The 13716-nt window shown below is 35.7% G+C and overlaps 1 protein-coding gene across 4 annotated transcripts in view; it reads right to left on the bottom strand.

Moving 5' to 3' along the window:
- The window catches only part of TJP1 (tight junction protein 1), a 244214-nt gene that overhangs the window by 51713 nt on the left and 178785 nt on the right, over positions 1-13716 (bottom strand). For all 4 annotated transcript variants that reach the window (XM_008571114.1, XM_008571122.1, XM_008571130.1 and 1 more), the window contains exons 3-8: positions 13314-13438; positions 12437-12539; positions 7863-8139; positions 4241-4344; positions 3483-3651; positions 2999-3146 (exon numbers count right to left, since the gene is read on the bottom strand). In XM_008571114.1, coding sequence (XP_008569336.1) covers positions 2999-3146; positions 3483-3651; positions 4241-4344; positions 7863-8139; positions 12437-12539; positions 13314-13438 — 926 coding nt within the window. The remainder of the gene's footprint in view (positions 1-2998; positions 3147-3482; positions 3652-4240; positions 4345-7862; positions 8140-12436; positions 12540-13313; positions 13439-13716) is intronic.

Genomic DNA, 13716 nt, shown 5'->3' with positions numbered 1-13716 from the left:
TTAAAAATAAAAATTTAAATAACATTTATAAAACAAAGACATTTATACAAATGAAATTAAATAAAAATAATAGACTATACAGAGGTCTCATGGTGTTTTGTAGTACTAGCATTTTACTCTTATAATGTATCTGAATTGTTCCTCAAAATGCAAGGTATCCTCTAAATTAAAACTTCACTATTATTTGAATTTTAAGATTAACTATAGGGGGAATATGAAATCTTTAAGCAACTGGTATTATTTTATATCTTGTCCATAGGGAGGTTACTGAATCTTCAGAAATTCTCACCACAAAAATCTGGAAAGAATTTGAAGACTTTTTTCCTCCTACAGTTGAAGTACTACCTTTTCTTTTAAATGCTACTCTTTCTAATCTGTGGTTCCCAAATCCGGGAGTGCACAGAAGCTTAAAAAAAGGTATTCCCTACCTCTGTTTCCGATAAACTGAGAGTAGGCCCCAGGATTCTGTATTTTTAAAAGTTCCCATATAACTGGTGCTACCCATAAGAATACATAAGGCTCCTAAGAGAAGAAGTAAAACACCCCAATATAAGATAAAAATGATAGAAACAAAACAAAACACCTCTTCAACTTTTAAGTTAAGGTTACAGATGTCAAGTGTTTAGAAAATCTAAACGAAAAAAGCAGATGTCAAAAAGAACTATCTAAGATTTACAATTTGCTTATAATCAAAACAAATGGACAAGATTTTGAGATTTTGATTAATATCTTTTTAAATGGGAGATCACAAATCACATCCAAATTGCTTGATATCAGTATGGCTTCTAGGTGGGAAATGTGTTAAAATGATAGCTGCTCCCATGAATCATCAAAGGTGTTAGTTATATCACTGTGTAGGTGTTGTGGCAGCAGTCCTTTTCCTGATAACATCTGTGCTGTGTCAAGGAGATTTTAGCATTAATATATTAACCTGCAGCAGTTAAAAATAAGCATAAGTTATAAGATAATAAGCCAATTCTGCATGTGGCATACCATAATATTTTTTAAAAAAATCATTATAACCTTAAAATAAAAATCAAAGTTGACATATAAATCTGAAATTTGAAATTTAGAATCAGCTTCACAAATACCTAAAAACTATAGTGAACACAATAATTGCAACCATATTTATAGCAGTTACTAGTTATCCTCTTCTCTTTCTAGTTCCCATTTTAGTAGAAAGCCAAACACCTTTGTGAATTATAGTTTTAAGAACCATCTCACTATGGTTTCTGAGAACCTTTAAGAAAGCTCTCTCCTGCCTAGGTACTCCCCCCTCTTCATTTACTCTTTCCTCGTATCCTCACCTTTCTAAGCAAAAGTGCTCCCTGTGGCCTAGTTCTTGGCCTTCTCTCCATATTGTTTCCCTTAGCAATTTTAGTGGCTTTTATGGCTTCAGCTAACACCTCTATGCTGGTAAGTCCCTCATCACTTCTCTAATCCTAGACCACCATCTCTTCAGTTCTGTATCTGAATGTCTTTTTCTTTCCAACTTTACTGAGCTATAATTGAGAGATAAACACTGTATATAATTAAAGTATGCAATATATTGTTTTGATACACATAAACATTGTGAAATGAGGACAACAATCAATCTAATTAACATATACATCATCTCACAGTTATCTTTTTTCATGTGTTTGATGAAAACACTTAATATCTACTTACTACTCTCTTAGCAAATTTCAAGTATAAAATACATTATTATTAACAATAGTAACCATACTGCACATTGGGCCTCTAGAACTTATTCATCTTATAACTGAAACTTTGTACCCTTTGACCAACATGTCCTCCTTTCTCCCCATGCCTCTGGTACCTGGTAACCACCTCTCTGTGAAGCAGAACTACTTTCTATAAGTTCAACTTTTTTAGATTCCAAACACAAGTGAGATCATGCAGTATTTGTCTTTCTGTGCCTTGCTTATTACACTTAGAATAATGTCCTCGAGGTTCATCCATGTTGTTACAAATGCCAGGATTTCTTTCCTTTTAAAGACTGTATAATATTCCATTGTGTGTGTGTGTGCGCGCGCACCACATTTTCTTTATCTATTCATCTGTTGATGTACATCTAAGTCGATTCCATATCTTGGTTATTGTGAATAATGCCACAATGACAATAATAATAATGGGAATGCAGATAACTCCTCCAGATAGTGCTTGATTTCCTTTGGACAAACACCCGGTAGTGGGATTGCAAGATCATATGGTGGTTCTATTTTTAATTTTTTGAGGAACTTCCATAGTGTTTTCCATTATGGCTGCAACAAATTTACATTCCCACCAAGAAAAGGTTCCCTTTTCTCCTAAACTGTCTCTAGCTCTGTACCCACATTTTTTAAGTGCCTTCAAATTTCCATATGAACTGCTGTTAACCACAGGTCAGTTGGTGGCCCTGGAATCTTCAAAAATTATACGCAAAATACAGCATGTATGTGCACAAGAGCATTCTCCTGGAGAGATGGGTCATAATTTTCTACAGATTCTCAAATGTATATGTAACCCCAAAGACAAGATAAATTCAGGCAAGTCATATACTACTTGCATACCAGACCCTTTGGCATAAATACCAGACAGTGAATTTTTAAAAGGGAAAATGAAGTTCAGGTTAATCTATTAAAGGACTTCTATTATAGTTAACCTTCCCAAATAGATTCCTGAAGCTTGTATTTTTTGTAAATAAAATTTTATTCAAACGCAGTCATGCCCATTCATTTACACACCATCTACAGCTGCCTTTGTGCTATGAAGACAGTTGAGTAGTGACAGAAACTGGATGGCCTGCGTGCCTAAAATATTTACTATCCAGCCCTTTAAGAAAGTTTGACTGTCCTCTGTTATTCTAGATAAGAAATGACTACACTGAGAAAGAAAAACACATCTAATCTTGAATAACAACAAAAAATCTATCTTCTCATTTTATTTATAAGCAATTTCCAGATCCATGTATCAAGCAAACATAATTATTTTATTTTAAACAACATAGTGTTATTACCTGCCATTGCTGGGCTGCTGTGGAGAGTGTCTGGAATGATCAGAAGGCTCTGACCGTTGGTCAGGAGATCGTGACCGGCTGCGGCGGGGAGGCCTGTCATGTGATCGGCTGGAATGATCTGATGCTAGTGACTGAATTTCTGAAATGTCTGTTAAATAAAAGGATGCCGTTTATTTTCTCACGAAATGATTACAGTAAAGTATAAGGTACTCACACAATAATGGAAATAAGCTACTAAGTATAATCTCATATAAAATGACGAATTTAAACAATTTCATCAGCCAGTGATCAAATCAATAGTGGTGAACTGCCTCTGGGGAGGAGGGTGGGGGGGGTGATATATATATATACGTATTTGTAATATTAAGATTTTGAAGGTGTTTGGCTTGTAGAAAATTATCATTTTACTCAAAGATGTCCAATCTTCCTACTACTTTAAGAAACAAGTAACTGAGAGGGAACCTTCAAACACAATAGTACTCACCATCTCTCTCGGAGGCATTAGCAGAGTGGATACTGTCAGAAAGATCAGGGACGTTCAATAAGGTAGCCCGTTCATCTCTTTGAACTACCATTTTTAACTTGCCTTTAGACCTTTCTATCAATGTCTTTGCATCTGTCAATGACATATTTTCTGTCACAGTACCATTTATCTGCAATAGAAAAAAAAACTATAGGTGAACGTAAATGACAATCAAAATACAAGTTAACTTAGTCTGTTATAAACCGGAATATCCAAACTACTTCTTGGCTTGCTGTAAGAACCGGAATATTCTCTTTATACCTTTCTCAATTATCAAAGTATTCTACCTTCCTAAAATGTTAAAATTTTTATTATACTGTAACTCTGTCAGAAAACCCCAAATTAGCATCCCCTAATTCCTCCCCGAAAGTCTGCCACATTCTATTACTTATAAGCAAACTAATAAAACAATCATTTCAATAATGTTTGGAACAATTGCCAAAACCACTTAAGGTGGAAGAACAGACTTATCTATCCAAAAAGTAGCTCCTTCTGGGGAATAATACACATTTGTAGCAATTAATTCTCTCAGGATGACCCTATACCTAAAGTATCAGTGTTGACATCTAAGAACGAACAGTGGCAATTCAAGTCCCTTTATCCCAAACACTGATTTTCAATTCTCTTTGGTAAAATTTCTTCAAACATGAGCAGAGGATATATAACTCTAGAACTTGTTTTCTATTTCAGTTCATTAAAATGTAAGAATATGACTATACCTTCAATACAACATCGCCTTCTTGAATGTTGCCATCTCTTGCTGCCAAACTATCTTGTGAAATTTCCTTTACAAATATATGACTGGCCAATCGAAGACCATATTCTGAAATAATATATTTAAATGTCTTTAATGTAAAATCCTGATACTTAGTTTACAAGACTAATAATCACTACATAAAGAGAGATTTTTAGTATAATTAATAATAAGAAATTTGGCCACCCCGCAAATAAGATACTTCCTCTAATCATCAAAAAATGTGCAATGTCAGCAAGAAAAATAAAGTGAATGTGTGTAGTTCTAACAATAGACTGACACGGACACACTGTGTTCCCATTTTGCCAAAAGGGAGAATGTCCTAAAGAGAACACCATTTCCTTCTGACCATGTATTAAAACGCTAGTTTCTCAGAATGTTTAATACAATTCTAAAAAGCAAATTGCTTGAGGGTTAAAAGACTTCGGAAAGGTTCACAATTATGTTGATGATTGTTATCAAGCATGTACTATTTTTATTTTTTCCTACTCTTAGAGAAAAAGTATTTCTGATCCTACATCTCTGACACTGAAGACACAAACTCAGAGCATTAGTATAAACTGCTGTGTATTAATGCAAAGGCTTATTTACAAATGGCTGAAATGGGCAGGAGTTAAAATACCAGTTCTTTCCTTTGCATAACCAACAAAGTATCCAAGAGTGAGGCAACATTAATTCTATTTGTGGGTGAAGGAGTGGTCAAAGATAGGAAGTTACCAAGAAGAGTCCAGAGAACTGCCCATGTTCTTTCAACAGCTGTAGAAAACGTATTTTTTAAAAACAAGACTACTGACTACACCTATCAGTATGCCAATAGGAAAAGGATCACCCCTGGTTCTGTGAGGAGACAGAGAAGGACTCTTTATTACATTAAAAAAAAAAAACCAACAAAAAACCAAGATGGAAAACAGACAAGTTTTTAATATGGGATAAGGTAGAAGACCCGCTACGCAGGGGTTTAAAAGTTACATTAGAGTTACAGTTTAACTTAAGGCAAATATACAAAGAGTGCTCATAAGCAGAGGGTTTAAAAAAATTTTTTTTCCACAATTAAAAAAAATTTTTTAATGCAATATTGGTTAAGACTGTTCTTATTCAGGATTAAAAACTTTTAAATAACCATTACATAGATGACTCAAAAATATTCCTTATATATTAGTTTATTCATTTATTCCAAATATTTCCAAGGGCACATAATAATTATGTGCCAGGCTCTGTGGATAAAGCAGCAAACGACAGACAGTCCCCCTCCACTTTGGCAACTTACACAGTCAATGAAGAAGATGTCACCATGTCAATTACAAGTGCTACAAAGAGTTGAGATAGTGGAAATACAGGCTTCTGTGTCTAATGGGGGTCAAAGAAGGCCTCCCTGAGGAAGAAATACTAAAGCTAAAATCTTATCTAAGAAATACTAACACTAAACCTGAAGAGTGTGTTTGTGTGTGGGGGGTGATGGTGAAGTATTGGTGGAACGGTTCAAAACAAATGCATCAAAAGATAAGAAGGAAAAAACCTGGAAGGTCTGATGAAGTCATAAGTCTAATTACCTGAGACTGAGAAGGAAAAGAGGGATGAAAGAATAAGACAGGGAGAATAGTCAAGAGGATTCTCCAGTTATGTGAAGGAGCCTGTAAATCGACGGAGAGAGATCCAGAGATCAGTTATGAGACTGAATGAGTCCACTTAAGAGATGATGGTGACTTGGAAAGGGGTGGTGGCAGTGGAGAAAGACTGAAGTGGAACAAATAACAGTGGTTGCAGTGGACTGAATTAAGTCCCTCCAAAACTCACTGAAGCTTGAATTGTGATCCCAAGTTTTATGTATTAGAAACTTAGCCCCCAGTGTGACTGTTAAGAGGGTCGGAAATCCTATTATGGTAACTGAAAGGTGGAGCCTTGAACAGGTGATTGGATTATAGAACCATGCAGTAGTAAATGGATTAAAAATGGTGGTCAGAGGTGTCGTTCAGAGGGCTTTAAAAGAAGAGGAGAGTCTGTCTTGCTCTCTCTGCTCTCTCTGCTTCCACCATCTTGCAATGTGAGACCTCTGGGTCTCTGGTGCCACCACCAGATGGACTTTGGACTTCCTAGTCTCAGAAACTATAAGCAATAAATTTTGTTTTTCTTTATAAGTCACCCAGTTTCAGGTATTTTGTTATGAACAATAGGAATGAACTAATATAGTGGTATTTAAGAAAGTAGCACATTATTCACTATGCATAGGAAAAAGGGATGTCAAGAGTAATTAATTACCATAATTAATTACCACGTTATACATGTCTGTCTTGATAAATTGGGTAGACAGGAATATATTCAATCAGATACTTCATAACAAATGAGGAAAAATTTTAAGAGGGAAATGTGTTATGAATATGCCTAATAGTAAACCGGAACACAAGCATGTACAGATTTGAGAAATAAGTTTTGCCATTTTCAGCAGTGACCTGAGATTGCCTTAAAAAATTATGTTTAGTGGAAAAAGAGTCTAGAAAGAAACCTACAGAACACTGAAGGGTAGGATGAGGAGAATGAGCTTGCAAAGGATACAGGAAAAAAAAAGTGTGTGTGTTTTGTGGGGGGAACCCAGAAGAATGTAGTATCACAAAAGCCCAAAGAGGACACTGTTTATAGGGAGTAGTTAACTCTGTGAAACAGTACTGCACTGGCAAGACAAAGATTAAAAAGTTTCTACTGGATTTAGTGTGAACAGTTTTGGGGGTGGGATGAATAGACACTAGATAAGAGTGGGCTGAAGACTGAGTGACAAAATGAAGTAGAAACAGCAAGTGCAGACAACTTTACTGAGAAGTCCACTACTGGGGGTGGGGCTTGGGGTGGGATGGAGTAACTTGAAGGAGATATGTCAGGTAGCAAAGCAGACCACAATGAGCCTTCATAATATTCTCACGCATTTTTGTCAAAATGATGATGCCCACCACAGCAGAAGGAAACCATAATCAGATCTTTTTTTAAAAAATAACATTTGATGAGGAGTGAGAGAAAGCAACTGGGCTTCACTTTCAAAAGTTTTAAAGAAGTCCTACATTATGGAGAAATGTCCTATATGGGGTTCCTTCCCTTCGATCCCTACACTCAAAAAACAGTCCACCAAAAAAATACAAAGACTCAAGATTTCTCCCCATGGTTATTACGAGGGTATTTCAAAAAGTTCATGAAAAGAAAGGTTCGTTTTACCCTTTAATTTTATTTTTCCACAAACTTTTGGAAGTACACTCTTACTATTACTGATCCTAACAGCTAAGAAAAACATTAAATTTCAATTTGGTAATGCTGTGACATTTCTTGTTATCATTATTTGTATTTGGATGTTCTCATCACAACAACAACTCCAAAATCCAACTACTGGATAATTTATTTGGAGTGCTACCTGCTGCTCCAACAAAATGATTTGAGAAGAGCAAATGGACACTCCCTGGAGCCTGCCACAACAGAATTACAGCAACAGAACAAAAACACAAAGACAACAAAGCAGAGCAATGAAGAGATGGTAACTGCATTTCTCATTAAAATTAGTCTTAAAATTTTCATGTGGAGACAATAACGGAAGAGTTGGTAGAGAATACCTTCATTTTTCCGGGATTTCACCAATGTGACTTTGGTGGGTCTGGCAGGCTGACTGGAGGCCAGTGACCGCCTGTCTGACCGTGGAGACAAGCTCCGCTCTCTACTTGCACTTCTATCCCTTGCCCAACTCTTCTCACTCCTTCTGTTAACCAGACCACCACGGCCACTTCTTGGATCATGTACTTCCTCATCATAACTATCTTCTTCATGATCAGACATTGGCTCAGGGTCAGGACGACTTACTGGTATCTGAACTTTCTTCTTCCTTCGAATGGTCTGCAAAGAAAAAAAGATTACAAAGTAAGCCAACTTTCACATATGTACTTTTGGTTCCTAAGAGTTTGGAACAATACACTTCTCTTGTCCCATATTAACTAAAATACGAATCAGAGAGCCAAACAATTACAACAAATTAAGAAGTACACTTCCATAATGGTTGTATTTCTTGCTCTCCTGATAAACCAAACTGGTTAAGCACCAAATTAGGCATAGTGGGCCTAATAAAGTTCTTATTTACTTCATTCAGAAACACCTTCCAGGTGTAATAACAACAAGCTTACAGGATAACTAATAATTGTTGGTGATCTTAACAAAGGATGGGCACTGTACTCTAATGACATCAAATATACTATGGATGCTAACAAAACCATAGCAAACTTACAAGCCCAACTTGACTACTTAAAAATTTCAGAATGCCTCAATATCAAGGCCCACAATTGCCCTGCCAGACCTCTAAGACAGAAATTTATTGTATCTCCACACTAACATTCAACTTAGTATGTTGAAGCTTATTAACTCAGTTATACTTCACCAATACAAACTGCTTTCAGTATCTCTCCAATTTGTAACTTCTGGTCTAGGTGCAAATTCTTTCTTCTGGCATTCTTTTCTCAATGACTCTGGTAACTGGCTATTTTCCCTGTCCACTTATCTCCTTCATTCTCCGTAAGTTCAAGATCACATTCTGAGTGAGTGACCCCATAATCCCTGGACTGTACTTTGCCTTCCTACACTGGTACACATTTGATCGCATCAGAGATCTGCAAGATCTTCTTGGATAATACTCCTTTGTCTTCTACTTCTGACACCTCGACCTACTGAAACTTTTCACTGTTCATCTTATTTCCGATTCCTCCATCCTCTCCTATTCTCTCAGTCCATCAATTTCCTCCTGGTTTCATGTGTCTTCCTTCCAAGTTTTCATGAGATGCCATGCTGCCATATTTAAAAAACTTTCTCTTGACCCCTCAATCATCCACCATGACACACTCCAGTCCTATAATACTTTCATTTTTGTATAGCTGCATTTCCACACTTTGCTGATTTCATCCTCTATAAATTCATTTTACTTGACAGAATTCTTGCTCTTCTTCAGCAATCTCTTCATCGACATCTTGTTGCCTCCCTATGAAATTTGCTAACGTAGGTATTCCAAAACTCTTCTCCAAGATTCCAATCACTGAGCCCACTTTATGGAGTTCAGTGCCACTTCACTCCTCCCTCCACTCCTAAATTTTTTCTGTACATCACTTATTCAGTCCTCCTCATTCTGGTCTCAAAAACCAAATTGATCCTCTTACTGTGTGGACAAAACCCTTCTATTTGAGCTCTTATTCTCATCCCTACCCACCTCCAAGACATTTTTTCATCAACTACTATCCTCCAAGTTACTTGCAACTTTAATATCTCCTTATTCACTTCAAGTTTTTCCCCTGCTGACTAATCTCCCAATTAATCTTCTATTCTTCTGTCCTGCTACTCACCTCCAAGTTATTATCTTATCTCTTCTATTCATGGCTAAATTTCTTCAAAGGGCTACCTACACTTAATACTGCTGCTTCCTACTACTACTGCCAAAAGTGATCAGAGCCTTTCTGAGGAAACAACATTGAAGCTGAAGGTTGAGAAGAAGAGGCCAGCATGTGAAAAGGACAGCCAATGCCCTGTTATGAACTGAGAGGGAGAAGATTGCTTTTGCCTTCGGTGCTTTTGTCTTCTCAGTGCACTCCCCTCCCCATAGCTGAGGCCTTTATCAAGTAACATTTACTATAATGCATTCCTAACCGACTCCCTGCTTTTTTAAGTCTCACCTGTATTTCAACCTCCAACATACTCTACTAGAAGGAATACTCTGTATTAGCACTTTAATCTTTTTTTCCTTCCTCGTAGTGTATGAACAAAAAGTCATCAGCTGAGCACTCAAGGCTTTCCCTATCATTCCTGTAAGAGAATCCTACCTTTTTGGAATTCCACTGTACCTGAATTACTCTCAATCTCGGATGACATGAATTACAGTTATAAGTGCATGTAACCCATCTAGCTTACTAACATTCAAGTGTCTTAAGATGTTCCTTGCCATGCATTTATAACTGTACATATAATGAAACATTTGCTTAACTTACTGAAAAATAACTAATTCCATTATAATTTTCCACTTATATTATGAGTTAACAATTATAAACCGACATGAATGATACGTAGCAGGTTGACAACTATGCCTGATTTTAATGCTACAAAAATTTTTGGAACAGAAATTTTGAGAAAAAAAATTCTTACTTCAAAATAGTTTAGCTGAATTAAAGAGTCAAATGTAAAATAAAATGAAACAAAATCATGTAAGTGCTAGAATAAAATTCAGGCCAGAGTCTTTTTTCATTCTGCTAAGGTAAAGACTTTTGTAAGCATGTCACCAAAGGCAGAACTAATAGATGAAAGTCTGACAGATACAACAGCATAAAAACTAAAACATTTCCCATGTTGTAATAAAATATAAAAACAGTTTACACACAGTCACTCACAAAAGCAAACAGAAAAACAATATATGCAGTACCTATGATAAAAGGATAATAACTTTAATACATAAAACAATCTAGTATGACCATCACCACCACCAAGGGACACAAACAAAAGAAGAAACGTAAATGGGTAGTAAATATACTGCAAAAGGATCAAATCCACCTGTGATTTAAAATATTTCATTTGAAATATTTAGATTTATTTTATCAGTTTGCCACAAACTTAAAAAGTACTGATGAAAAGTAAACTCTCGATATCCTATTGGTTTTTTTAACAGCAGACTGGCAATACATACATCAAAAGTCATTTATGCCCTCTGACTCTCAAAAGCCACTCCTAGGAAGTTATTCTTAAAAAGTATCTAAACAAGTAGATAGACATATGACCAGCTAGGTAGAATAAGCTCAGGATCAACAGCAAAAGCAAGAAATTTAAAGCTTATTGAACTTATAAAAACCAAAAAAATTGGTCATAAGAATTGGCCATTTGCTCCTGTAAACACTACAATCTCATGTTATAAAAACTGTTTAAAAACTTTATCATACACTAGGCAGTCTGTATACTAACTGCAATTTTAAAATAACATAGTTGTAAAAATACAATCACAACGAGGTTGGGAAAACATACAAAATAGAAGATGTCTGTTATGTGGAACAATGCAGTACCAAATACTGGTTCTACTGCAATGTGAGAAAACTCTCACCTCATCAGCAATGATGCTGGTACAGAGATAAGCCATGCAGCATGGCAGCCCACACAGGGTGAGAGGGCCTCACAACTATTTGGTGCACTGTCTCAGGGAATTCCCTTCTCAGCTCTTACATCTCCCAGAGGTCAAAACTCAATGCGAGCCTCCCTTCACACCACCTCCCATCCTTTCTGTTGTGTCCACTGTGGTTCTGAGTGTCAGCTGGAAGGTAGAAAGATTCTCAATGGACAAAGCATGACAGACAACCTAACAATCCAACCTCATCTTCCTGTTCTGTACACCTGAGCTAAGGCTTCAAGCAGTGTCTTCATCAGTCTTTTCAGAGGCAAGGTGGGCAAAAACTAGACAGGAACAAGGTAGGTGAAGGAGCTAATGTGTTCCTAAATGTGGATATCCTTTTAAATAAGACTTTTACATTAAATCTATTCTGTGCCACATTTGCCAATTTTTAACTGTGACTAAAGACAATTATCAAGAGTTAAGTGAACTTCTTTTCCCTTACTTAAAAAAAAAGTGACTTCTCAGAGAAATATGAAATAAAGATTTTATATATAGTAAAACAGTAACATTAAATACACCCTGAACAGTTCTATAAAGAAAATCTTATACTTTCTCTTTCCTCAAACTATATCATAATACCAGGGAAAATAGCAGATGATGTAAGGGTTCAAGGGGCAATGTAAAACTTGTCCAGTAAATAAATCTTAAACCAGAAAACAGGACCATATATTTCAAATGGACTTATGCCAAGATCCAGTCTAACTTAAGTACTTAAAAGAGAAAGCAGCATTAAGCCATAAAGGAGTAATCGTTAAATGCTTCCCCACCCCTCTCCCTGTTTCCTTTTTCAGTTGGAAAAATTCTGGTATCTGAACTTTGAGAAAATACAGAAGTGACAAAACACACCAGTACGAGAAGAAACACTCCTCCTACTTATAAACAACTAACTTTGGGACTACTGTTTGAATTTTCATCGTCTTAAAGCAAAAGGATGAATTCAAACACCAGAAATGTATCCATAGTTAAGTTTGGTACTTTTACTAAATTTAAAAAAAAAAAGACACTTACGATTTTTGCATTTTTCCCACTTTTTCTTAGTTGCTGAACAGCAAAAGCATGTTCAACATTATCCATTGAAACGCCATTAACCATTGCAACTCGGTCATTTTCCCTACAGGAAAAAACAAAGTCATGAAATAACATGTTAAAGAAAAACATACAGTTAAGTTTGTGAAGATATTTTCAAGATATGTACTTCAAAACAAACATTCTAATTATGGGCCAATTAACCTATTTGTCTTCAGATCAATGATAAAATAATGTCAAACGATTTACTTTCAGATCTCTCACAAGAACATTTAGTAAGTAACTAATAACCACGGGTCATTAATATTTTTTAACCATTAACACAATGTTTCCCCAAAGGACTGAACAGCTACCACAATAAACAGAATGATTTTTGGTGGTACAATTACAGGGCATGAAATACTAAGTCATAAAAGCTGGAAAGTGTTATTCATTCCCCTTTTAAAAAGTAAAGTCTTTCTCCTTCCAATTTTCTTTTAATCCTTCTGATTATAGTCTGTCTTCTTGCTGGAATCTTTTGTTTCTCTTTATTTTGCTAATCTTACCAAACAAAAAGGGCAAGACTAGGGATGAGAGGCTCCTGAAGGCTAGATTCCACCTAAAACTGAGTTACAAGTTTTCTTTTTCATTATTTTTATTTTTAGTTATCTTCTATTTAAAGTGATACTAGTTTTCCATTTATGATAGAGATAAAGCTTCTTTCTTAAGTATAAGCATATGTCAATTTAAGCAAAATTATTAAATAAACCAAGGCACACGTAGTGTGTGAATACAGCAAAATCACTATGACAGTAAACCAGTGACTGGGGACAGGAACAGTGCTTGTCAAACAAGTGCCCCAGAGAAGAAGCATGCTTACTGTAGCTGTCCTTCAGCTGGTCCTCCTTTCAGCACATCTGAAATTACTATCGAAGTTTCCCCGCTCTGAAAATGAGGGTTATCTCTTCCACCAGATATTGCAATTCCAAATCCAAATCCAGGAGCCTAGAGTAATAATTACAGTAAAATGTCACTATTAAGGACAAAAACAATTGTTCTTTATTATCATACTCTACAATCTAGAAGAATTAGAATATAAGAATTACAATCTTATATATGTGATCTACACACACTCACTTGTATAGTTACATACTAAAATTATCTGTCCTTGCAAGAGACTATATATGCTAATAAATACAGTACATAACAGAATATTAACAATTGCTAATTATATAAATGTTCTTTAAGAACTAAAGTACACTGCAAAATTGTGAACACTGAAA

This window comes from Galeopterus variegatus, unplaced genomic scaffold (genome assembly GCF_000696425.1).
Source record: "Galeopterus variegatus unplaced genomic scaffold, G_variegatus-3.0.2 Scaffold36, whole genome shotgun sequence".
In the NCBI taxonomy this organism is placed as follows: domain Eukaryota; kingdom Metazoa; phylum Chordata; class Mammalia; order Dermoptera; family Cynocephalidae; genus Galeopterus; species Galeopterus variegatus.
The sequence above is the reverse complement of the archived record's forward strand: the minus strand, read 5'-3'. Positions and strand labels throughout refer to the sequence as shown.